Source organism: Lissotriton vulgaris, chromosome 3_1 (genome assembly GCF_964263255.1).
Source record: "Lissotriton vulgaris chromosome 3_1, aLisVul1.2, whole genome shotgun sequence".
NCBI classification, from domain to species: domain Eukaryota; kingdom Metazoa; phylum Chordata; class Amphibia; order Caudata; family Salamandridae; genus Lissotriton; species Lissotriton vulgaris.
In genome coordinates, this window is record NC_141689.1 from 590,488,814 (window position 1) to 590,514,669 (window position 25,856).

The following is a 25,856-nucleotide window of genomic DNA, read 5'->3' on the forward strand; positions in this document are numbered from 1 at the left end:
CGAATTTGCCTTTAGTGAGCTTTTCATACACATTTGATATGGCAGTGGTGTGCCAAATACACTCTTCTAAAGTGAGTCTCTGTGTAGCTTGGATTCTATGGTCCCCAGCTGGCAGACACATTTCACCAGCAAAAAACTCTAGACTCCTCCCTAGCAAATCTAGTAGTTTAAAAGAGGCAATACCTGCCTTAGGGCCAATATATTATCCATAACGGGTGAAGTAAGCCTCATACATTTATTTATGGGAGGCGGCAATATGGAGGTTTTATTCAGGAGTCTGATATTGCTTCATAGTTTCAGATGTTTGACTTTGATACAACACGGAAAGACAGTTTAGTTACTGAATTCTAGAACTCTCGTCTTGTACACAGATGATGCAAGTGTTCTAATCAAACAGGAAAATCAATGCACTGACTAATTATACGTTGCCTGCAATTCTTTCAGAAATACTATTTGATATTCAAATAAATTACTACAATTTATGTGCCAAAAAAGTTTAATTCCATGCAAAAAAAGACAAAAACGGTTGTAGTTGGGAAAACAAGAAGAAATTGTATTTTCTGGAGGAAGGATCTTTAGTTAAGGCAAATCAAAATGTGATTGCCTTGATCTCTCTTTCTATGCTAAAAAGATATCTCCCACTATAACCAAAATGTTTGTACTGAATTTATATGACTCAACAGTAGGATGCTTGGGTTTGGTGGGAGCAATGGTTTAAAGTAGACATCTCATAAAGGATAAAGTAACTTATCCAGTCTCTTCTTTTCATAATTGTTGTGAATTAAATCATGTGTTACTCTTCACCTGCTTCATATAAATGGAAGGCAATATATTGGTCTTCATTGGGTTTCACATTTTCCAAAATTATTAGCTACATAACTGAATTAGTGTTATATAATGAAATGGATAAAAATCAATCTGTTCCTAGGGGTGAAGGGTATTCACCCTAGGCTCCTTATTGACCTTTTTCAGAAAATACTAGACCAATTCCATTACTGCAGCACATAGTCGGCTCCTGAACTTTTCATTCACTTTAGTGATACACAGTGGGTCTAGGCGGATTCTCCAAGAGCAGAATCTGATTACCAAATAAATTGCCACTGAATGTGTTTGCTTGTAATGCCCATGACCTGCACGAATACCAACATTAAAATCTATGACTTCAGTTAAAAAAAATGTATATTTTATTGTATGGGGATTTTCCTATTTTCGCTAGTGAAAAGCACAGTTGTGTTGCATGATATTTGAACCCTTCCCCTCTGTCTATTGCTCAATTACACAATTCTTCATTGTCGTCATAAGGATGTTGGGAGCTCAAGTCAGGACATATTTTGGGTGCTCCTGTTCAGGACAAATTTGCATTTTATCAATAATTTCTCGCTAAGTCAAGTCCACCTGATATCTAACTGTACTGCTTTATATGTAAAAATTTCAGAAACCGAATTACACAAAACAGCAGAAACTTTACACATCCAAAGTATATATGGCAGTGTATAGGTTTTGATCCCCCACTAGTATACGTGGCTCACTCGCTGATTCCAAAGAAGAGTAACAGTGCAGTGATGTGTTACATGAAGGGCAAAATTTAATTAAGCGGCTGTTTCATCCACCTAATTGGTCGATGTTCAACCTCCCAGCAGCATTCTGGCAGCTCATGCCACTGTTTATGGGTGTCACTCAGGAGGCAAAACCAAAGGGGATGATGGATGGAGTATTTAACATTGCAAGCACTCACCCCCTGTCAACTGATCCGGGTTTAATCCATCATCATTCTTTAGCTCACTTCGCCACCCCAATTCAGACATGGCCATTGCAAATCAGTCTGACCCTGTGCCTCATGAGAACAGTCCCGCCCGAACTGCAAAGCCATGTTTTCCCTGGACCGGAAACAAGCATTCTGGGACCGGTTTCTGGCTAATCAGCCGTCATCGGCCAGGCTAGCTTGAATCCAGTGGCATAGTTTGCAAGGGACCCACATCTTGGCATACCTTGCCAACTTGGGGCAAACAAAACAAAACCAAAGGGGATGATGGATGGAGTGTTGAACATTGCAAGCAGTCAACTGATCTGGGTTTAATCCATCATTATTCTTTTGCTCACCAGGCCACCCCAGTTCAGACAGGGCCATATGCAAATCAGTCTGACCCTGTGCCTCATGGGAACAGGCCAGCCCGAACTGCCGATTTGCATCCCTTGAAACCCATACTATATCTCTTAAGGAAAGAATCACATGTCTTACTACCTACTTCCTAATGTTAAATGAGATAAAATAATTACAAGTATTGGCAGATATTGAACATTAGCCGTATTTATTTACAGAGACCATTATTTCTTTTTAAGCTGTCAAAAAAATCTTGTAGATATATTAGTCCTTACCAGGCCAAAGAATAATGCCTTTCCAAATCTATATCTACCAGCTAGGGTTTACTACCTATTCCTGGACATTTTCCATGTGGCCAATGCAATATTTGCCCTTTAACAATTCAAACATAAGTACTAGACTTTGGTCCACCACATACTTGGCAGCTGAGTGATCAAATCAAATGTAACGCAACAAGTTTACATGCTCAGGTAAACTCCAAAACATCAGCTTGACAACACTCCAGATCAAAGTAGAAGTCAATCAACATTATAGGACTATGTTGTAAACTCATCACAAGCCAGCTAACCATTAATTTTCTGAAAAAAGGAAATACAGTTAATTATGTCAAATATGTGGTACTAGACACACTACATGATGGACAAAACATACAGTCAAGACTTTTTGGAAAAGAACAGTCCTGGATTTACAAACGCCAGACACTTATCAGTGGATTAAATGTTGCTATCCCATGGTCCCTACTGACAGACAAACCACATTCTTGGGGACTTTTCTACTGTAACAGATGATTACCATATAATACTGCTCTTGCATTAATCGCTCCATAGTGATGCTCATCCGCGCTGAAATGAGATTTGTATTGTTGCAGAAGGGGATAACTGCAGTTACGGAGGTGCATCCTATTTGTAATATGTGGGCTAGCTAGATGCATTGTAATCATTTGTTTAAAAGTTTAACATCATGCCTTGACAATGAAAAAGAATATGGAGAGTATGGCACCATGCCGCCATAATGATTCCTTCAAATAAACGGATGCCACTATGTTCAACATTTTGGGGCAAGAAGACTTAAATTCATAAGGCACACAGGCCTGTGCAGTCTCCAGATACAGTGGGTACTAGACATTCACTCCAATAGAAATGAGATATTAATCTATGGCCAATTTTTGTGTGATGACCAAACATAACTACTTGCAGTGTGACCTAAAACATCTGGTCCCTACATCCCATGGGGCCCTGACCAACTACTGCTAGGATAAGCTGACGGCCCTTCTCGACGGTCGACCGTGGCTGAATGTATTAGTATGAAAGAATGCATGTACGTTTTATCTTCTCTCTGAATATCTTCAGCACTTTTTATGAGTGGCATGAACACTGGCACTTGCTGAAATTTGTTTTCTCTGTTTTCTTAACACTTTGCATGATACGAGCTAAGCCTTAGAATGCTCTTTCGTCTGCCCCGGCCTGTATGTCCGGACGCCAGATGACTGAGGTGCGCGGTGCCGAGGCCAACAGCGACAGCCTGTCGGGGGAGAGAAGGCGTTTCCGTCTGTCTTGTTCTATATCCTGTTGCTTTTACCACGGAAAAAAATGCTGCTCTTTCACTAAATACTTTAACTTTAGGGGCAGCAGTGTGTCTGTAGCGGTGTAAAAACAAGCTTCCAAAACGCATCTCCCTGTTTTTAATGCACTTCCAACTCAGCTGAGGCTGTAGCCACACTTTAGTGTACGCCTTTTAGAGATTACTCTCCACTACCAGAGGCCTCTCTCAAGCAGGGAGGTTCTGCTCTTGGTGTCGTGCTTGCTTAGATTTAGTGAACTTTTCTGTTCGTTGCTCTGCATGTGGTTGCGTTTTGGGCGCTGTTGCCCGTTTCTAAATGTGGTGCTTGTGATTTCAAAATCGTTAATACTAAATGAAATGAGGAAAGCATTAACACCGCAGCTTTCTGAAAATATGCTCTCGGGTTGGCCCGATGTTTCTTTCATATTTGAAATAGAATGGAAGCGGGATTATTTGGATCACTAGTGAATTCAAATTTCGGTTCCAAACTTTAGTATATAACCTGCTTGCGCGTTTGCCATTTATAATTGAGAGAAAAGAATGAAAACGCACCCATTTCACCAGCATTTTAGAATAGGGCTTTAACAGAGGCGCAACTAGAGCGAAATTTCGGGGGGGGCGGGGGGCTCAGAAAAAATTTCGGGCGGGGCTTAACCTTTAATCAGTAGGCAGAGTGGAGCTGCAGGGGCTCTTAGAAGGGGTGAAACAACTGCAAGGCCTAATTAACATTCAAATGGTCTTTTAAAGACCTGTGAAACGTTCGGGTGCGGCCCTGTGTGTCTGTCTCATCCTGGGGTGCCACACACGACGGGGGGGGGGGGGGGGGGGGTAATATTTGCTTAAGCAGTATTTTCCACTGTTGATAGACCCTCGAAAAGACTAATATGGTTCTCTTTTCAGAAGCAGCAGCTTTAGGTGCAGCAGTATAACTTTGCATGAGCTTTCTTGGGGTCCCTGATTATGTGAAGTGAGCCCAGTTAGTAATATTTTTAGTAGATAACCCAACATTAAGTGGAGGGATGGAGCAATGACTCTTTTCAAGAGCAAGCTTTGTGGGCAATTTGTAGCGATATAAATAGATTTGAAGGGACCAATCAAATGCCATTGGGTTGTCTTGCATAACTGCTAGAAAGGGCCTCTTTTTGCATGATAACCCCCATTTTTTTGTGGACTGGAACTGCTGTTTTTGACTCTGCTCAAGGGTACTAATAATCCGGTCTCAGTACATGTTCTCTAACCCCTGAAACATTTAAAATTGGATAACTCCTAGTTAGCATATTTGACTTTCCTATAACACCACACTACATGGTTCCCAAAACATGACTCCAGGCCTGCTACTGTACCCAGACTGCTTGTAGTTTAAAACCTACAGCTAGACCTGTCAAAATGAAAACTTAATCACAGGAGAAAACCTTCCTTTTAAATATTAATAAGTAACCCCTATGTAGGCTTTGTTGCCCAAACGGTAGGGGGCATGGTATTTAAAAGTAAGGTATGTAGAATTTAGAGTTAACATGTCCTTACAATGATTAGCACCTAAAAGCTACTTTCATTGCCCAATTTTCAATTGTCAACGCAAATACAAAGAGCAACACCATGGCACAATGCAATGAGCAATTATGAAAGTTTCAAGGTGTACAGAGCCCGCGACATTTCAATCCCATTTAACTTGATACCGGGATCTTCATCGGGACATAGATTATATGCCTGAGACTAACGCCTGTAAAACAGTTCTGAATGTCCAAAAATAGAGAACCCGGATATTAACTAGTCCAGTCCGACACACCTGTGAGTGCTGGAGTAGCTGGGGGGTTCCAGAGGGAACAGATCTCCTTTGTTACTTTACGAATGCTATGCCAGATACTAGGCAAGTGCTGGCAACAAATCTATTTTGATTTTAGACATGTTCTCTGCATCCGGGCCCTGTATTTTTTCTCCCCCCTAATCTTAGAGGTCGCTGCTCGTGTTTTTGGCTGTCAGCTTTGCATTTGCCAGCAGGGCAGCTGTCAAGTATGGCGTTTTTTTGGGGGGGAGGAGGGGACATGTTAATATCCTCCACTGTAGGGCAATGTGGTGCTTCAAAAATGTTGAGTCGCTTGGGCAAGGCCTAGAAGGCAACTAATACCCAATCCTGGGCATAATCAGGAAGTTGGGTGCAATATATACCTGCCCCTCCCAAAGGCACTAAAAAATCCTGCGCCTTTTGTGCAAGGTGGCTGGAGTAAAAATTACATATGCTCCCTGGAGCAAGAGAAGGGCACAATGTACCTTGTGACCTTGAAAAGATGTGTGGGCCTAACCAGTCTCCCATTCTTTCGACAGGTGTGGGTGCACTAAATAACCCCCAGCCCTTGGAAAAAGGAGAGGGACTAGATAGTCCACACCAGGCAAACGATAACAAATAACCCTGTACTTGGGAAACACAGAGGGCTACAAAATGCCTTTCCCAGACTGCTTGGCATTGTGGGTGGGGCACTAAATGAATCCCCCTCTACAGCCCCCTCCTGGGGAATGTTGCACAGTATTTTTAGGTCTCCCAGCGCCAGCGCATGCGCTGCAAGAAATTTAGTGAGTGGCTTTTGAAAGTGCTACCAGAGCCTTTTGCTGGCCTCAAGCTTGCGGTCACGTGCGCGTGCACGCATGCAGCCACCATGTGGGTTTCTGTCAAGGCTCATTAAGCCTTGCGTATCTTGCACTCCCTCCTTCTTCCTCTTTTCTTAAGGCTGTAACGCAATGAGGCTCGAGAATACTTCTGAGGGAGGCAGGGGGCAACATGTGTGGGCATGGTTGCCTTTGTGGCCGATCGGGGTCAGACTCTCTCTTCCTTACTGCCCAGAGAAGACGCAGACAATGTCCTCTTCTGTAGTAGGGGATCTCTGTGTATAGTCATAATTTAGTGAATAGTCCCGCCCATGTGCGTGGACCCCGGCAATCAAAAATAATCTCTTAAGTTGTCAAATCATGCAGAAACTGCAAAGACACTTAAGAGAGAATTTAAAGACAAATAATGCAGCCTATATCCACAGGCTACACTGTCCAGTACTTCAACTAGAAATTCCACCAAATAACACCACACACAGCACAGCCTGCCCAGTTTCTACCATAGAGAAACTTGCCTCCACCAGTAAAAGACTCTGGAATGATAGAGAAGAAGGCATGGACAGACAAGCCCAATAGGCTGCCATTATGTGGCTTAAAATAGGATACTGTGCCTTTGAGAGAACTTTCCAGAACTTCTCCCAGTATCCCAGAATGCATAGCAGGTCCCTCTACTTTCAGTTCTTTTTTCCGGCTCCTGCTAACAGGACCCTGGCATTGAGCTCTCCCTTGTTTCAAGGGTTTATTGGATATTTTGGCACTTTTGTGTTTTAAAAGTGTTTCAGTTTACTTTCTTGGTGTTCTCTCTCTCTTTTGTGTGCTGGTTCAGGCGTTTTGGGCTCTAAAATGCCTGGTCTTTTTGATAAGTGTCCAGCATGTGGGAGGAAGAAGGCCAAGAGTGATCCACACGACGTCTGCATCGTCTGCCTCCCTGAAGATCATGTCCCTGAAGATTGTGTCATCTGCCAGCAGTTCACTGCTCGGACTCTGAGGGACAGGATGAAGATTAGGCTCTCAGGCCTTGAGGAGAGACGTCTGCAGGCTGCAGGTGGGTCAGGGCAGGCTGGGATGGTTCCCTCTGCCTCTGCTGAGGCCTCTGGGGGGCTCCCCAGAGGCAGGAAGTCCAGCAAACGGCCCCGGTCTCCGTCGACGTCGATTGCATCGACGACGACGTCGAGAGGGATGACGGCGGTGTGTTCCCCTTCTCCCCGGGGCTCCGGGTCGAGACGGCGTGACGGCTCGACGTCGAAGGGCCTGGAGAGGTCGCCGTCGAAGCCACCGTCGACGTCATCATTGACGTCCAAGTCTTCCTATCGACGTCGGAGACGAAGTGACAAGCATCGGCGCTCGCCGTCGAAGCGACACCCCCGATCGCCGTCGAAGCACAGGTCGACGTCGAGGGGCTCCTCTACGTCGAGGGCATCAAGACGGAAGCATCGACGCTTGTCGTCAAGGACAGAACATTCGACGTCGCGGAGGCGGCGTACGACGTCACGGAGGAAGAGGTCGACATCGCGGGGACGGCGTTCGACGTCGAGGAAGAGGAGGTCGACGTCGCGGAGGCGGCATTTGACGCCGGAGTCGCGGAGGCGACGTTCGACGCCGGAAAAGCGACGCTCGGCGTCGAGAAGGAAGAGGTCGGCATCTAGGAGTCGTTCTGCCTCTCCAAAATGGCGCAAGAAGGATTCTGGTCCCAGAAGTCAGACTGCTTCTAGTGGAGGACGCAAGCGGAAGCGATCACCTGCTGATGGGGCTGGATCTCACCCCCCTTCGCCTAAGGAGTCGCCGGGCTCGGTGTACTCAGAGGTGTACACGCCATCTCGGCCTAGGTCGCCACCTCCGCCGGTACCTAAGGAGGATCCTCCCCCCAACCCTCCGCTTCCTTCAGGCGACCCTCCGCCTCCAGTTCCTCCGCATGGGCCCGTCCCTCGGTCGGTGGTCCCTCCGCCGAGGTCCACTTCATTGCCTTCTCTGCCTGTACCTCCTAAGGGGACCCCGAAACCTAAACCCCGAGAGGAACCAAGGAAGACCCCACCACGGAAACCGGTGGAGCGGCCACGGGCTAGCAGGTCTCGCTCTCGCTCTGGGAGGAGGGAGAGATCGCGACACAGATCGTCCACGCGGTCGAGACGCCGCCATAGGAGGCGCGACACTCGCTCTCGCACAAGGTCCTCTGGTACCAGGGACTATTCTCCGACCTTGTCGGGGTCACCAGACAAGAGGCTGTCCCCGATTGATGACCTGGTGGCGTTCCATGATGTCCTTTTAAGGGGCGCTGCGAAGTTGGGCATCTCCTTGACGGTGCCTACCCCTAAGACTTCAGTCATTTTTGAGACATTGCATCAGAAACACCTGTCTCGTCCACTCCTGCCTCTGGTGCCGGGCCTGGAGGAACCGGCTATGGCCCTTTTTCTCACCCCTGCGTTGACGAAGGCGGCTCCATCGAGGTTGCTGAAGAAGTACCGGGCTCCCGATTCGGACCCGGCCTTTCTGAGGGCGGAATCCCCTCCGGACTCTGTAATTGTGACGGCGGCCCGCAAACAACATGCCACCACCCAGTCATCCACGGTTCCCCCGGATAAGGAGTCCAGATGGATGGATTCGGCAGGGAGGAAAGTGTTTGGAACATCGGCTTCCTCCATGAAGGCTGCGAGTGCCACGGCGCTGTTGGGCCGCTACGACCTCGCCCTCTGGGACTCCCTCGAGCAGTTTGCGGAGCACTTACCTCGCGAGAAGCGCGAGGACTTCCAAGAAGTGCTGAATGAAGGGATGCTGGTGGCGAACCAGATCATCAGCGCTGCAGCGGACTCTTCCCTGTTGGCAGCTCATGGGTTTTGCCATGGCGTTAATCAACGACGTCACGCCTGGCTCCGTCTTACGTCCCTGAAACCGGACGCACAGCAGAGGGTAGCCAACCTGCCATTCTCCGGCGAGACCCTCTTCGGGAAGCATGCGGACGATGAGATGGCCCGCATGAAGGCGGAGGCCGAGACGCTCACGGCTGTGGGCCTGGAGAAGCCTAAAGATACAAAGAAGTCGTACCGCCCGTTCCAACAGCGGTTCGGTGGCAAGGCTTCGGGACAGTCGCAACATCAACAACAGTTCCGTAAGCCGTTCCAGAAGCGCCAGAAGGGCAGAGGAGGCCAGCAGTCGGCTCCGGCGCCCAAGGGCCAGGCTGGGTCTAGGCCCTAGGAACCTACTTCCCCCGGATCTGTTACCCACTCCGGTAGAGGGAAGCATTTAATTTTTTCTGGCAGAGTGGAGAAAAATTATTTAGGATAAGTGGGTGCTGAATATTGTTTGCAATGGATACAGTCTTCGGTTCACGAGCCCGCCTCCGGCGATCCCTCCAGTCAGCTCGCAGTTTCAGCTGCGCGAGCTCCAGGCGGAGGCCGACATCCTGTTACGGAAACGGGCGATAGAAGACGTGCCTCTGTCCCAGAGAGGAAGAGGCCTGTACTCCCGGTTCTTCCTGGTTCGCAAGCAGGACAAAAACGAGTTCAGGCCCATTCTGGACTTGCGACAGGCAAACAAATGGATTCGCAGGGAAAAGTTTCGCATGCTGTCGTTGCATCAGATTTATCCTCAGTTGCAACAGGGAGACTGGCTGTGTGCTATAGACCTACAGTATGCTTACTTCCATGTGCCCATTGCACACAAACACAGGAAGTTCCTGCGGTTCCAAGTCGGCGCCAATCATTATCAATACACAGTACTCCCATTCGGACTGAAGTCTGCGCCAAGAACATTCTCGAAGTGCATGGCGGTGGCAGCAGCACACCTGAGGAAGAACAAGGTGTTTGTCTACCCGTATCTGGACGATTGGTTGATCAAGGCATCCTCCTTCTCGGAAGCTCGAGCACACTTCCAGAAGATGTGCGTTCTCTTGAACAAGCTGGGGTTGCACATCAACATGGTCAAGTCTGTCCTGACTCCGGTCCAATGCATACAGTACTTGGGAGCCTCCATCAACACGCTGTCAGCAAGCGTGTCTCCTTCGGAAGAGCGACGATTATCTCTCCTTCGGAAGGCCCAGGCTCTTATGACAACTCCATCTACAACAGTGAGGACGGTGTCTTCTCTACTGGGATCGATGGCCTCTTGTATCTTCCTGACGCCACACGCACGGCTACACATGAGACCGCTGCAGGAGTGCTTGGAAGACCAGTGGGATCAGAGGACAGGATCTTGGGACGACAAGATACGACTGTCTCTGCATGCTCTTCAGTCTCTGAAGTGGTGGTGTTCGGCGGAGAATCTCCTGAGAGGGGTTCCCTTCCACAAGGGCATTCCCTCGCAGACTGTCGTGACGGATGCTTCTCTCCTGGGATGGGGAGCGCATTCCGGGAACCTACAGATTCAAGGAACGTGGTCACTGATGGAGGCCACGCATCACATCAATTTCCTGGAACTCAGAGCTGTTCACTTGGCACTGAAGGCTTTTCTTCCGTCCTTCCAGACCAACTCCCTGCTTGTACAGACGGACAATACCACCACAATGTACTACCTCAACAAGCAGGGGGGCTCGAGATCACGCACTCTGTCACAGGAGATCTGGCACTGGCTCCTAGCCAGAGGACTGACGATAACGGCTACCCATCTGCCAGGTGTGCAGAATGTTCAGGCAGACGCACTGAGCAGGCTGGTTCAGGAAAACCACGAATGGGTCATAAACGACGAAGTACTAGGAGAAGTCTTCGCAAGGTGGGGAACTCCAGACGTAGATTTGTTCGCCACCGCCGAAAACAGCAAGTGCAGAGACTTCGCCTCCAGGTACTACCAGCAGGGGACGCTGGGGAATGCGTTATGGATCGACTGGACAACTAGCTTTCTGTACGCCTTTCCTCCCGTTCCCCTGATTCCGGCGGTGCTCATCAAGCTGGCCCGGTCCAGGGCTCGGATGATACTCATTGCCCCGGAGTGGCCCAGGCAGTGGTGGTACACGGACCACTTCACCGGTCTCTCCTTCCTCACATTCGGCTGCCGTGCAGGCCGGACCTTCTCACGAAGTTCGGGGGACGGATGTTACACCCCAACCTCTCGTTTTTGAGTTTGGCGGCATGGCTCCTGAGATAGTGCAATATGGCCATCTGAATCTGCCTGAGGATTGCAAGGACATACTGAAGGAGTCTAAGAGGCCTTCCACTCGAACTTCATATGCTTACAAGTGGAAGAGGTTTTGTATCTGGTGCCAGTCTAAGAACCATGACCCTACGACCTGTAAGGAAGATGTCATCCTTCCTTACCTTTTACATTTGGCGCAGTCTGGCCTTAATGTTCATTCCATTAAGGTTCATCTAGCTGCATTGACTGCCTACAGGAAATGCCCTTCACAGACTTCCTTTTTCCAGATCCCTGTGATCAAAGATTTTCTGGAAGGATTGAAGAAAGTATTCCCTCCTGTCAGGCTTCCTTCGCCTTCATGGGAATTGAATGTGGTGCTGTCCAGATTGATGAAGGTTCCTTTTGAACCTATTCATAAGGCTTCGTTGCAGCACCTGTCCTGGAAGGCGGCGTTCCTCGTGGCCATTACATCGGCCCGCAGGGTGAGTGAAATTCAGGCGTTGTTGTACTGAACCTCATACTGTATTTCATGCTGCTAAGGTTGTTATGCGTACTCACCCTAAATTTCTTCCCAAGGTTATTTCTGATTTTCATGTCAACCAGACCATAACTTTGCCTAAGTTTTTTCAGAACCCTTCATCTCCAGCGGAAAGGTCTCTCCATTCCCTGGATGTTAGGAGGGTGTTGACATTTTATCTGGATAAAACCAAAGATATTCGTAGGTCTGACCAATTGTTCATTAATTATGGATCAGTCAGGACGGGTCTTGCTACCTCTAAGCAGTCCATCTCTAGGTGGATTGTGTCCTGTATACAATTATGTTACCAAAAGGCTAATAAGACCTTAGGAGGTAAGCCTAAGGCTCATTCCACCAGGGGCAAAGCTGCCACGACGGCTTTGCTCCGTAACGTGCCAATTGCTGAAATCTGCAAGGCAGCCACTTGGAAGTCGGTTCATACCTTTGCTAAGCATTACTGCCTGGACACTGACGCCAGGGCAGACGCTCAGGTTGGGCAGGCTTCGCTGCGGAACTTGTTCGCAAAGTAGTAGCGTTATTTTCTTTCTCCACCGCCGCTTTGGTGTGGGGATGGGCTTGCCATTCTATTCACTAGATTATGACTATACACAGAGAGATCCCCTACTACAGAAGGAGTAGTTTCTGTCCTGTAACTCCAGTTCTGTAGTAGGGGTATCTCTGTTATAGTCATAAGCGCCCGCCCTCCTCCCCCGTGGAGATATTTCTTCATGTAAGGAATGCGACAGGTCTGGCGGGCTTAGCCTTCAAAAAGAACTGAAAGTAGAGGGACCTGCTATGCATTCTGGGATACTGGGAGAAGTTCTGGAAAGTTCTCTTAAAGGCACAGTATCCTATTTTAAGCCACATAATGGCAGCCTATGGGGCTTGTCTGTCCATGCCTTCTTCTCTATCATTCCAGAGTCTTTTACTGGTGGAGGCAAGTTTCTCTATGGTAGAAACTGGGCAGGCTGTGCTGTGTGTGGTGTTATTTGGTGGAATTTCTAGTTGAAGTACTGGACAGTGTAGCCTGTGGATATAGGCTGCATTATTTGTCTTTAAATTCTCTCTTAAGTGTCTTTGCAGTTTCTGCATGATTTGACAACTTAAGAGATTATTTTTGATTGCCGGGGTCCACGCACATGGGCGGGACTATTCACTAGATTATGACTATAACAGAGATACCCCTACTACAGAACTGGAGTTACAGGACAGAAACTACTCCTTCTTTTCTGTGCTGGCAGCTGACCCCCTCTTCCTATTATTCCCTCTCTTACTGTTTTGCTCCTCACTTACTGAAAACCGTGACTTGAAGAAACGGTTCACAACCTCTTTCCTTCTTTCATTCAGTTGCTTACCTGTGAAATGGATTCAAAAAAGAAAATAACTCTTGCGGGAAATGCCCCTTTTCTGACGTTTTTCTATTCCAAAGTGCAGCCTCTGGATGGAGAGAAATAAAAGGTTTTAAACATGAAAAATAAATACATGAATAAATAAAGCAAGACAGAGTGGTTGCAAAGTGGCCACATTGGTTTTATTCACATCCAAACACATCAGCCTCACTTTACAGACTTTGCAGTGAAGTGCTACTTTTCTTTTCTCATCTTTCTTTGGACAGCATTGTTGTCCCCATGTGGGGAAGTGCACCATTCCTGGATGTATTGCAATACCTGGTTGATGGGTGGATTAGAAAACAAAATGTGTACCTCCTGTGTTTATGGATTTGGTCTTTTTAAACCATACTGTTTACGTTTATTTAAGGATATAAGCAATGGACATTGAAACTGTTCCCTTCAGGGCCCTGTAGTCATGTCCTTAACTTTTCAGGTAAAACCACTTGCTGATTTCTGAATAGTGAGTGAGACATCGTTCAGGTAACCATGTTGTTTCTGCTTAAATTTCACATGCTTTACTTAATCTTGCACTCCCTCCTTCTCTCTCTTTTCTTAAGGCTGTAACGCAATGAGGCTCGAATACTTCTGAGGGGGCAACATGTGTGAGCGTGGTTGCTTTTGTGGACGATCAGGGACGAGCAGAGAAGGAAAAGGACTCTGTCTCTTCCTTACTGCCCAGAGAAGACACAGACAATGTCCTCTTCTTTTCTGTGCTGGCAGCTGCCAACCCCCCTTCCTAATATTCCCTCTCTTTCTGTCTTGCTCCTCACTTACTGAAAACCTTGACTTGAAGAAATGGTTCACAACCTCTCTTTTCTTCTTTTATGTAGTTGCTTCCCTGTGAAATGGTTCCAAAACGACAAGCATTGGCATAGCCAATAGGTCTCGCTTTTGTGACTTTATAAATATTTTGTTATGCAGCACAATATCCTTGGTGCATCAACATCAACTGTTGCATGGCTAAACACTTTTAGGGTCCCAAAGGCGAGACCTATTGGCTATGCCAATGCTTGTTATCTCTTGTTCCTGAACTCCACTAGCGATTCAGAAATGGTGCTGAACTTCAGTACTCCATAAAATGGTTGCAAACACAGAGAGGCATGTACCTTAGAAAGGTGCTTTGAGCAGTTGGAAACCTATAAGTGGAACAGCTGTCTCGGTAATCAATCTCTCACAAATGAGAGTCTAGGAGTGCTGTTAGAGCTGGCAGCCCTGTTTGCAAATTCAAGTCAGCAGAGGTCCCGATTTATGAAGGAGGAGAACAAGCCATCCACCACCACCCTTAGATTCACTTCATCCCTCCCAATGGCAACACCTTATTTTTCCAGTATCCTTTTGAGAGCTCAGTTTCTATAAACAGGCCTGTAAATCTTGTTCTTATCCCATCACATTTGCTGTGCATGCAGAGACCGAGGTCAAATGTAAAGCTATGCCTTCTAGGGGGCATGGTGTTTATTTGGCTTACAGATGACTTCTAAGTAAGAGCTTTTATAGGAAAGAGGAATTCAGATTGCTCTTCTCATGGAGTAAGGATGTCCTGGTTCTTTATATGGCTGTCCAGTTAGATAAGAACGCTTGTCCTTCAGTAAATCAGTCATTTATAAAGCGCACTACATACTCGCGAGGGTCTCAAGGCGCTTGGGGGGGTGGGGGGGGGGGGGGGGCAGGCCCGCTACTGGTCGAACAGCCAGGTCTTGAGTATCCCCCTGAAGGTCAGCAGGTCTTGGGTCTGTCGTAGGCTCAGTGGGAGGGAGTTCCATGTCTTCGCGGCGAGGTGGGAGAAGTATCTCCCGCCGGAGGTTGTTCTTCGGATGCGTGGGATGGTGGCGAGTGAGAGCTCGGTGGAGCGTAGCTGGCGGTTGGGGATGTAGAAGGAAAGTCGTCTGTTGAGGTAGGCTGGGCCGGTCTTGTTAAATCTAGGGTAAGTCATTTTCTGAGTGGTGTTGGTTTAAAAAAATAAACACACTACTTTATTCTATGTTATAGGAGCACTCAAGCCCTAAAGTTGAGCTGGAAGGCCACACTTCATCAACTTGGTGTGCTCCTCTGCCCAAGTTACAACTGATTCAGAAAAGGGGGTGGTGATGAACAGAGTGTCTGAATTAAGCAGACCACTCTTACCCAGTCCAAAGATCAGGGCTTGATCCATCACCGTTATTTATCTCACTGCACCATCCCAGTTCAGAACCTGGCTATATGCAAATCAGTCTGTCCCTGGCCCAGTGCATCATGGGAACAGGGCAGACTAAACTACCAAGCCAATCCTTCACTAGAAAGGAGACAAGCTACCGGGGACCGGTTTCTGGCATTTCAGCCGTCGTAGGCCCGGCTTGCTTGAATCCTGATGGTGCAGTGAGAGAGGGACTCATGTCTGAGTATACCCTGCCACACCTATAGTGGCCAAAAATGATTCAGAAAAGGGGGTGGTGATGAACAGAGTGTCTGAATTAAGCAGACCACTCTTACCCAGTCCAAAGATCAGGGCTTGATCCATCACCGTTACCGTAAGAGTGGTCTGCTTAATTCAGACACTCTGTTCATCACCACCCCCTTGGTTTGCCCTGTTCCCATCATGCACTGGGACAGGAACAAACTAATTTGCATGTAGCCAGGTTCTGAGCTGGGATGGTGCAGTGAGCTAAAAAACGGTGATGGATCAAGCCCTGATCTTTGGACTGGGTAAGAGTGGTCTGCTTAATTCAGACACTCTGTTCATCACCACCCCCTTTTCTGAATCATTTTGTCCACCATAAGCGTGGAAGGGTATACTCAGATGTGAGTCCCTTGCTCATTGCACCATCAGGATTCAAGCAAGCCGGGCCGACGACGGCTGAAATGCCAGAAACCGGTCCCCGGAAGCTTGTTTCCTTCCCAGTTTAAGAATTGGCTTGGTAGTTTGGTTTGCCCTGTTCCCATCATGCACTGGGACAGGAACAGACTAATTTGCATGTAGCCAGGTTCTGAGGTGGGATGGTGCAGTGAGCTAAAAAACGGTGATGGATCAAGCCCTGATCTTTGGACTGGGTAAGAGTGGTCTGCTTAATTCAGACACTCTGTTCATCACCACCCCCTTTTCTGAATCCTTTTGTCCACCATAAGCGTGGAAGGGTATACTCAGATGTGAGTCCCTTGCTCATTTCACCATCAGGATTCAAGCAAGCCGGGCCGACGACGGCTGAAATGCCAGAAACCGGTCCCCGGAAGCTTGTTTCCTTCCCAGTTTAAGAATTGGCTTGCTAGTTTGGTTTGCCCTGTTCCCATCATGCACTGGGACAGGAACAGACTAATTTGCATGTAGCCAGGTTCTGAGCTGGGATGGTGCAGTGAGCTAAAAAACGGTGATGGATCAAGCCCTGATCTTTGGACTGGGTAAGAGTGGTCTGCTTAATTCAGACACTCTGTTCATCACCACCCCCTTTTCTGAATCAAGTTACAACTAAGGCTGAATTGCCATCATTTCAATAACGTGCTCTGAAGTTCTCATTCTCGATTGTCTCTATCTGTATTGCTAATCTTGGTTGAAGTCCTTACTGCCGAACCGCTAGTTTCATTTTGAGAGACCGTTATTTGTAAAGAATTTGCCATTAATACATTTAAATAGACCATGCATAGAAATATCATTTGTCTTGTAAACAAAAAAAACCTAAAAACCCTTTATTTGGAGTTTTGTTCCAGTCTATGCTGATTTATTCTGTGATCGCAAACTTAGTCATTGGGATATTTTGATGCTGTTCGGATTTTTTTTTCTTTTTTCTTTTAGTCTACTTGAGGATTTCACCACTGTGGACTATTCTGAGAATACTTGCTAGGATGTATACACTTTTCAGAATAACTTAGTGGTAAAGTGCAGTAAATTCTATTTTTCTGCAAGCCCCATGCATTTGTCAAATCAACAGCTGATCACATAGGTGTATTTAGTACTATAAAGTTATTGGTATTAAAGTAGCTTGTTTAAAAGATTTCAAGACTTGAGAATCCATTTTTTTTAAAAAAAAGTGTTTTTATTTGCATTTAGGTCAAACATAAGGGTATGTACTGATAAACATAAGGCTCATAGAGCAGGGCACAGTCCATATCAACTATATTTTGTGGCACATGACAGGTAAAAGGGCCAAAACTCCAAAAACCCTCCTCCAAACCATGATCATCGGCCAGTTTTCCTAGCTAAGACCCAGGGATAGAGGCCACTGGAGGCCAATCCCTATAGACCCCATTCTTCACTCTAAAATAAGTCCCCTTTCATGTTTTGCTAGCGGCCCAATATGTCTTATTTATCTGTTTCTTAACAGATTCTCCTATTTAACAAATCCCAGTTGTAGTTAGCTTAATATACATTTGAGTTTCCTACTAATGTTTAAAAAGTAACGAAATATAATACGCTTTCGTAGTTTTAGTGACTCTATGATACTGATACTGACTCTATGCCCTGTGTCTCTGTCTGATTGATTTTGTGTGTTGTACTTAGTTTTGGAACTTAAGATTCATAATCTTCTAGTAGAGTTCATCATATACCCATGTGTTTCATGTCTCATATTTTTTCTTTCAGGTGGTATCATGGAAAACTGGATAGAACAATTGCAGAAGAGCGTCTGCGTCAAGCTGAAGTACCTGGCAGTTACCTAATTAGGGAGAGTGATCGGAGACCTGGATCATTTGTGCTATCTTTCCTTAGCAACACAAATGTTGTGAATCATTTTAGGTATGTAGACTTCTTCCATTAGACTTAAATTACTGTATTAAACTCTGGTTTACATTTATTTTAATAAACTTAGAATATAAGATTTAAAACCTCACTGATAACATGAAATTGATTTATAGTTTAATTGTGTTTATTGTTGAAAGAAAAGTCAGCGTTGGCATTCTCCAGAGGAAAAGTTGGACAGAATTCCAATGTTGAAGTAACCCTGTTCCCCACTTACCCGTATTGATATGTTTAACAACACATTCACTTAACACGTCATGAGTCCCTTTCAAGGAGGATTTCCTGGCTTCAATGCGGTTTGTAGCACTTTACATCTTCCTTAGTCCTCTTAATCAATTATTCCCCTTGGGTAAATAAGGCTTTCCCCTTATCTAACCGTCGTTGTCAACTCACCAGTGTAGCCCATGAAGTGTGGCGCTATCTGATTAACACTAACTCTTACTTTTAACTCGATTTCCATTTTAGAGTAGGGAGAGGGGTAGCCCAATATTTCTTCCCTGCACCCTGTAAACTGTTTGATCTTTGATACACAGGGAGTAGAGCACCAGAATGTGCTGGTTGTGTGTGTGTGTGTGATACGTTATTCTCTCCTTTTTGTACCACAGCCGGGGTGAACGTTAAAAATGAGCTAGCAGGTTCAGCATCCCCCCTGAGTGCTCATTCACCATCCACGGCTCACATCCACTTCATAGGAATAAAGTGCTTTGCCACTGCGTCAAGCCACGTGCTCAGGACCGCTTGCAGCCGCCATCTTGCCAACCTACGTGGGAAGGGACTCTCCAGTTAATCTGGTTGCTTGCCCCTACATTGCTGAGTATGGCAGTCACCTTAAAAAAGTGGCATCTCCCTGCCCCTTATTCAAGCTGCCTTTACGTGTGCCACTAGCTCTTTCCACAGATATACGGCTCAGAGAATAGGGTTGTCTCCGAGTTTACAAGACCATGCTCATCTCGGTACTTGGTCAGTTTTGCCCCAGTTTCTATTTTTTATCCCAGGAATGATACTCCTCAGCCCAAATTTTAAAGTACATAACTCCAGTCCTCTCAGCAACCGGGTTGTACCACATGACATTCACTGTTCGGATTCACTCTGCAAGGGTACATTCTTGGCCGCCCAGTAACGTTACAGTGAAGCATTTGTATGAATAACAAAGCTGAAAAAAGTTTTCTAATCATTTTTGTTGAGATTTTACAATAAAAGGACCTTAACACGGGAATAGGCCATCTCAAATACACTTTATTCATTAAAACTAGTTAGTGTTGCATGAATAGCCTATTTCTATGAAAAACAAGATGTAGAAAAAAATCCCCGGTCACCCATCATCACTCCCTGTTTCTTAGAGCGCTTGGTAATTCTTGCAAAGTTGTTATACTTTTAACTGATAAGGTTTGTTTAGGGAGAAGCTCACCAGACTTTTGAGTCTCTCCTACCCTTCCCTGCTGCAACATTACTCCCTGCCACCCACCCCATTCAGACTCTTGCAGTCCTCTCCATCTGTTGGAAGGTGGGTTATAGGGAGTGGTAGGTAGGCACCTAACACCAGTAATAAGGCCACCATCAAGGTACTGGGTCCTAAATAGGGTCTCTATAAATTCGTCCCTAGCTCAACCCTTGGTAGCTGACACAGAGCTTAAAGGCTTAACTTAAGGGACAGGAATGTAAAGCATTTAAAAACACCAAGACAGTGAATAAGTAAGACACAACACACAGTGAAAATCCCACATCAATTTATATAAAAATAGGAAATATTTTTATCTTTAAAATGCCACCAACACCATGAAAATCCACTGTAAGGACCCGGAGATATGAATTTCTAAAGAGGAAACACTTTCTAGTGCTTAGAAACCAATAGTGGCACCTCTGGACTTCTGGTCGCTCTTGACCGGTGCAAAGTCAAAGTTTGAGACTGGCAGTGGTGTAGCCCTGCTCGTATACCCCACACCATATGCTTTTGTCAAAATTTTACCATTAGACGTAGACATTTTTCTGGAGCTTTTTTAGCCGGGGGCCCTCGCTGCTCTTCACCATTCCAGATTCAGTTAGGGTTTGCCGGCTTGACTTTCAGGGAGCTCCCGGTCAAAATCTGGAAGTCGGACCTCCGGAGAGCTTCAGTGGGACGAACCTGTAAACTAAGCCTACTCGTGCTGGAAGGTGGGCGGTTTGGATTCCACAGTCAGGTTGGCAACCTCCTGGAGCTTTATCCCAAAAGTTTCCCAAACTTTCTTAAACTTTTGGAGGTCCTTCTTGAAGGCCTCCTGGTGGGTTCAAGTGTCTGAAACACAAACCCAATAGTGCAGCAGGCACAGTCTTCACCAGGCGTGCTTTTGGGTGCCGATCAGAATTCCTGCAGGACAATCCTCCTCCTTCTTGTAGTTTCAGGCACCAGACCTGCGAGGCTCTTCACCTCTCACATATGTATCCATTGTTCTCTGGCGACAAACAGTGGAGCACCCCTGTCCAGTGAGGTGCAGGGCAGCACCTCAAAGCATGACAGTTTCCTCCAAAGTGTAGCATGCTCTCTAATTGCCAGCTGCAATTAAAAAAAGAACCAGGCTGCAAACATCTTAACCTACAGAATGGCATCCAGTGTGCAGTCTGAATTAAAGTTCAAAAGGGGGCTTCTGAAAAGCTTGGAGAACTGGGGGTTTATATCTGGCAGACGTTTGGGTAAAAGCAGGGGATGGCAGGTTAAAGGGAAAAGCTTCCATTGGTAAAAGGAGACGGGAAGATGATGTGCAGAACCTGGAAGGATGGAGAGATGTGAGGTAATCATGAGGTGAGCATGAAGCAAATACGATTAGGGGGCAGGTGACTAATGCAAAACAGGTATAACCTAGCAAGCAGGGAAAGCAAAAGAAAGTAGGATGAGGGAAATATCCCTCATAAGAACTCAAAACCACCCCTTAGGAATGGGAGGAATAGAATATTTTTTTTTTTTTTTTTTTTAGTAAAATCCCTCATTACCACAAGAAAATGAGGCGGTACAATATTCAAGGTCAAATCCTAGCGAGGACCCGATTAGAAATATGTTTGAGGGCTTTATGTAGAAAGTACTTAAGATAGCAGTGTGTGACCAGGTAGGTGTCCTAAGAATACAGTCTAGTCTGTAATCTGCAAAGAAGGCATTGGAGGCCATAGATCTTCTTGTTGAGTGAGCACAAAAGCAAGTGTTGATGCCTGTGGTAGACAAGGTAAGCGTGACCCAATGTGTCGGGCTAGCAAAGGAGGCTGTGTTATGAGGACTTCTCAGGGAGAGTATCCAAATTAGAGTATATCTCGTTTAGCATGCAAATTGCCCCTTACTGCATTTACAGTCTGCCGACTTGATGTCTACGCCAGGTACTTGTGCGACTGCTGAAGTCAGAGTATTAGTCCTGCTGTCTATAAAACGTATCATCTCATTCGACTATATGCAAACATTCGTTTTTGAAATAATTGTCATAATTGATTTGTGTACAACTTTGTATGTATGGATGCAGTGTGTATGCAGTTAGCACTGGTGTGTAGGTTCTGGAAGACTTAATAGAGCCATTGTAACAGGTTCTCCTACCTGTGGTAATTCTCCATTGAACTAAAATGCATGTTCCTGATTGCTTATCCGAATTGCAAGGCCTTAATATGGTTTGTGTTATACAGGAGGGTATATTGGTTTATATTACTGAAGACTTTTATTTTTTAAATGATAAAGTTTCTGGTGTTCGCACCAGAAGTATTTTCTTTTGGAGTATGGAGGATGAGCCGTTGGCATCCTCCTCACTGAAGTCACCCTGCAGTAAAGCTGCAGAGGTGAGTTTCATACCCACTTACTAGTTTACTTTCTTTTTGGTGTGATGCCACTTTTACACTCTTAATTGTAGCATGTAAATCTTTGAATAATTCAGCTAGAGACCTATAGTTACAGGTAAGTATGTTTTTTTCCCTACTTAACCATTTAATACTGTTCCCTTACCAATCAGCTGTCTTCAATCTTTCTTTCATTGTAAATTTGTGTTTGAAATCTGTGTTAGATTTCCTTGCTTGTCTGAGTTTGAATACGTGTAGAATAAGTGTACAAACTGATTCATTGGGTACCTGTTATGCCAGTTGTTTTTGCTGTGAAGCTGCCTGTGGACATCTAGTTCAAGGTATTGCATTCTGGTACCCTCTGAAGTAATCAGGGTTCCCAAGGCCTACATGCTCCGAAGATAACCCACTTACACTCAAGAACTGTTGGCACGGAAACTGTAAAAGGCAAAGAACAAGTTTATTAAGACCCCATGGGGTGGTGGTACACTCAAACAACACCCTTCGGTAATGCAAGAGGTATCACACCGAACACCGGTGTGACCCCGATTTATATACAGTTTTGGGGCAATAAAAGATAGGCGGCACAAGTTAGAACACATTTTAAGGACATATATGGTCATGTTTTGGAATACTGCCAGCTCATTGGAGGGGGCACAACTCCGCTGGTCAGTTTGGCGCACATTCCTAAGGGCTTACTGGTCAGTTGGAACTGCGCATGTGCAGCTTGACCAGTACTAAAAATAGCCTGTTGCTGGGCAGACTGAAGTGGTCAGTGGAACGGACAACGGACTAAAGGGCACGCCGGCCACGAGGCCGCTTATGGTCTAAGATGGCCGCCGCAACATTCAAAATGGCGTTTTCATATATAGCCAAGTTAAAGGAGGACAACGTGTAGGTTCAGCTAATCGCTAACGCGGCCATGCCAATTACGACAGACGACCCTTTTAGCGTTTAGCTGAATCTACTTCATAGTGAACATAATCAGGATGCTCGTCCTCTATGTCTATTAACATGATTTGTGTTACTTCTTTATGAAGCATCATTTTGTCATGAGCAAGAGCTCGTCTTGATGGTATGCAAGCTGATAGGCACATAGAACATAAGGCTGGGCCACATTGAATACATAGGCATATAAAAAATATTGCTCCCACAATTGTACATAGAATCGTCAACAGTTTCCAACCCCAGGTAGCAAGCATGGACCAGAACCATCCTGAAAGTGTCCAAGTTCCATTGTCCGGGTGTATCTCAGCTGCAATCTTGTGCAGCTTGGATATGGCATCATAAACAGATGGAGAATTGTCCGGAATGTATACACAGCAGCTGCTTCCGATGATTCTACATGCCCCCCCCACGATCAGCCAAAACTACATCCAACACCATCCTGTTTTGGAGCGTAACAATCCTAGAAATCTGTAGTTCCTCAGTGATGTTTCCCAAGGCAATGGCAGTGTCATTTGCTACAGCCTCAACAACACGTGTCAGTCGTCTTATTTTCCGGCTGTTCAGTGCAGCCCCCACGAAGGAGAATAGTCCCAAATTACAGTCCACATATTGTTGCAAGGCAGTATCGGTCTGGTCAATGTCATCCAGAACAATAGTCCGCTTAACCCTATTCAGGACGAAATCATGATATAAAGTATAATCATTGTGATACATTGGTGGGGCAATGAATACAGGAGGTAGTACAAACGATACATAGCACGTGCCCAACCATCCCAATGGAAGCTGATGATAACCCTTCGTTCCACAAATAAAATAAGTATTCCGTGATGCTACAAATGAGATGCCATTCGGGCTATCAAAAGTGAGAGTAGTGTTACATTCGCTTTTCCCTACTGCAATCGAACCCTTGTTTCTAATGCACAAATCGGCTTTAGTAGCAATAACATTAATAACATGTGCGCTGGATACATTAACATTTCTCTGGTTGCTGTACACACGTGGGGCAGACACATTATCAGGCCTGTACTCCTCCCATTCAAATAGAGTACCCTCAGCCCGCGGAAACCCATCCTTGTCATGGGTGCATACTTTGTTCAAACGGAAAAGCACCCCCCCTTTGGTTGGCCATCTCCAGGTAAAGAGGAGGGTGTACCAGGCGTTGCATGATCCATTGTGCGAAAACGGGAGTGGAATAAGTGGGGTGCCCCCTCTTTTCTGGTGCCCTGGCAACATCCCACACACCCAGCAATTTGAGGTATTGGTCATATTATGTGTGTGATGCAGAATCTGAATGAAGCTGTTATTCAGATAAGTTTGCCGATGCCGTTCTTCGTGATAGGGTAATGTAAAGTGAAAATGTTCAGAGGGAGCCGGGGTAGTCGGCAGCAAATGTTCACGTACAGGCACCACAAGTTCAACTACCCAGGCTATTACAGCTATCACCACAATAGTCAGGACAAAGAGAAAGGCACCCAATACTTTTTTGTCTCGTGATGCCGTTGATGCCATAGTTCAGGAATGTTCGTGCAAAGTCTTAAATAACACAAATTGTTCACAAAGTCTCAGATACACATGCGTGTATACCTAAAAAAGAAAAATGCGGTGCTGAACTCCGAGGTAGCCGTTGTTTTCTTCTCCGGGCCAAGACGGGTGTCGCTACACTGGCAGAACTGATCCCCCCCCCTTGGAATTCCCGGTTTCCGTTTCACAAACCTGGAGCGGTAACCAACCAGTCATTAAAAATACAAAAAATCTTCTTATCGAGGACGCAAGTTGTAGCGCTCTCGTCCGGCAACAGCGTGGTCCGGGAAGGCTCCCTCAACTTCGGCCGACGTCACAGCTGGGCTCTTTTCTTTCTCCAAAATCTCCTTGTAGTCGGTCAGCACAGCAGGAGTCACCAGATCCGGAGAGACACGGCGGCAGTGTGTCGAATGCACCCACCGCTTCCTGTTGGTCACTCGTACAGCGGTTCGGGTTGCAAGGAGGACCTGTTCGGGGCCCTTCCACCTGGGCTCCAGACTGCTTGCTCTCTCAAACGACCGAATCATGACGTGGTCCCCAGGACGGAGATCATGGCCCTCTCCAGTAGAGTTGTCAGGGAGCGCTTCTCGAACCTGTTGATGAATAGAGAGTGAATCATTTGTTAATCGTGCCAAATAGTCGTTCATCATAACACAAGGCACATCATGTATTAGTCGCGGCTTAGGCACCCCCCAGATGTTCATGGGGCGCCCAAACACCACCTCATAGGGTGTAAGGCCAGTTCGTGAATGGGGTACTGATCTAAGGGAGAGCAGTGCTAGCGGCAAAGCGTCTGGCCACTTCAACGATGTAGACGCCACAATTTTGGCCAGCTTAAGTTTCAACGTAGCATTGTACCGCTCAACCAGACCTGCCGACTGAGGGTGGAATACAGCATGGAACTTTTGCTGAATCCCTAACCCCTTCAGTACATACTCCACAATCTTTCCAACAAAATGAGGCCCATTATCGCTCCACAGAAATTTGCAAACTCCAAAGCGAGGAAAGAATTCCTTAAGCATCACCTTAGCTGTTGTCAAAGCCGTATTGTCTTTCGTGGGGAAGGCCTCAACCCATTTGCTAAAGGCACATACCACCACTAGGACATACTTCAGGTTGTTGCAGCGCTCGAGTTGGATGTAATCCATTTGGAGTACCTCAAATGGTGCAGAAGGTGGAACGAACCCTCCTTTCGGAGTATGGGTCCCCTTTTCCGGGATTATGTTGTAAACAAACCAGGCAGGTCTGCACTACTCTCTTCGCAGTATTAGCAATCTCAGGATGTTCCCAAACTCGTGTTAACAGTCGAGTGATTGCAAGAGCTCCGACATACGCCAGTCCATGTGTCATCTGGACCATTGTCTGCAAGTAAGCCGCAGGCAATTTCCATTTCTCCATGTCTTTGCTTCTCCAACAACCCTCGTCATCTAGTACCCCATCTGCTGCCCATGCCGCAAGTTCAGATTCAGTAGCTGATTTTTGAATATCCAATATTTCTGCTCTAGCATCACTCCATCGCTCAGCCTGCGATTGTACCACGTACATGGGGGAGCTAGTTCGGGACATAGCCGTTTGTCTTGCTATACTGTCTGCAAAGGCATTTCCTTGACCCACTTTATCCGTGATCTTTTTGTGAGCACTGCATTTTACTATCGCTACTTTCTTTGGGCC

General features: G+C 46.2%; 1 protein-coding gene across 2 annotated transcripts in view; it reads left to right on the forward strand.

Moving 5' to 3' along the window:
- Window positions 1–25,856, forward strand: part of RASA1 (RAS p21 protein activator 1) — a 926,777-nt gene that overhangs the window by 56,071 nt on the left and 844,850 nt on the right. For both annotated transcript variants that reach the window (XM_086960862.1, XM_086960861.1), the window contains exon 2: window positions 17,778–17,930. In XM_086960862.1, the coding sequence (XP_086816988.1) occupies window positions 17,778–17,930 (153 nt within the window). The remainder of the gene's footprint in view (window positions 1–17,777; window positions 17,931–25,856) is intronic.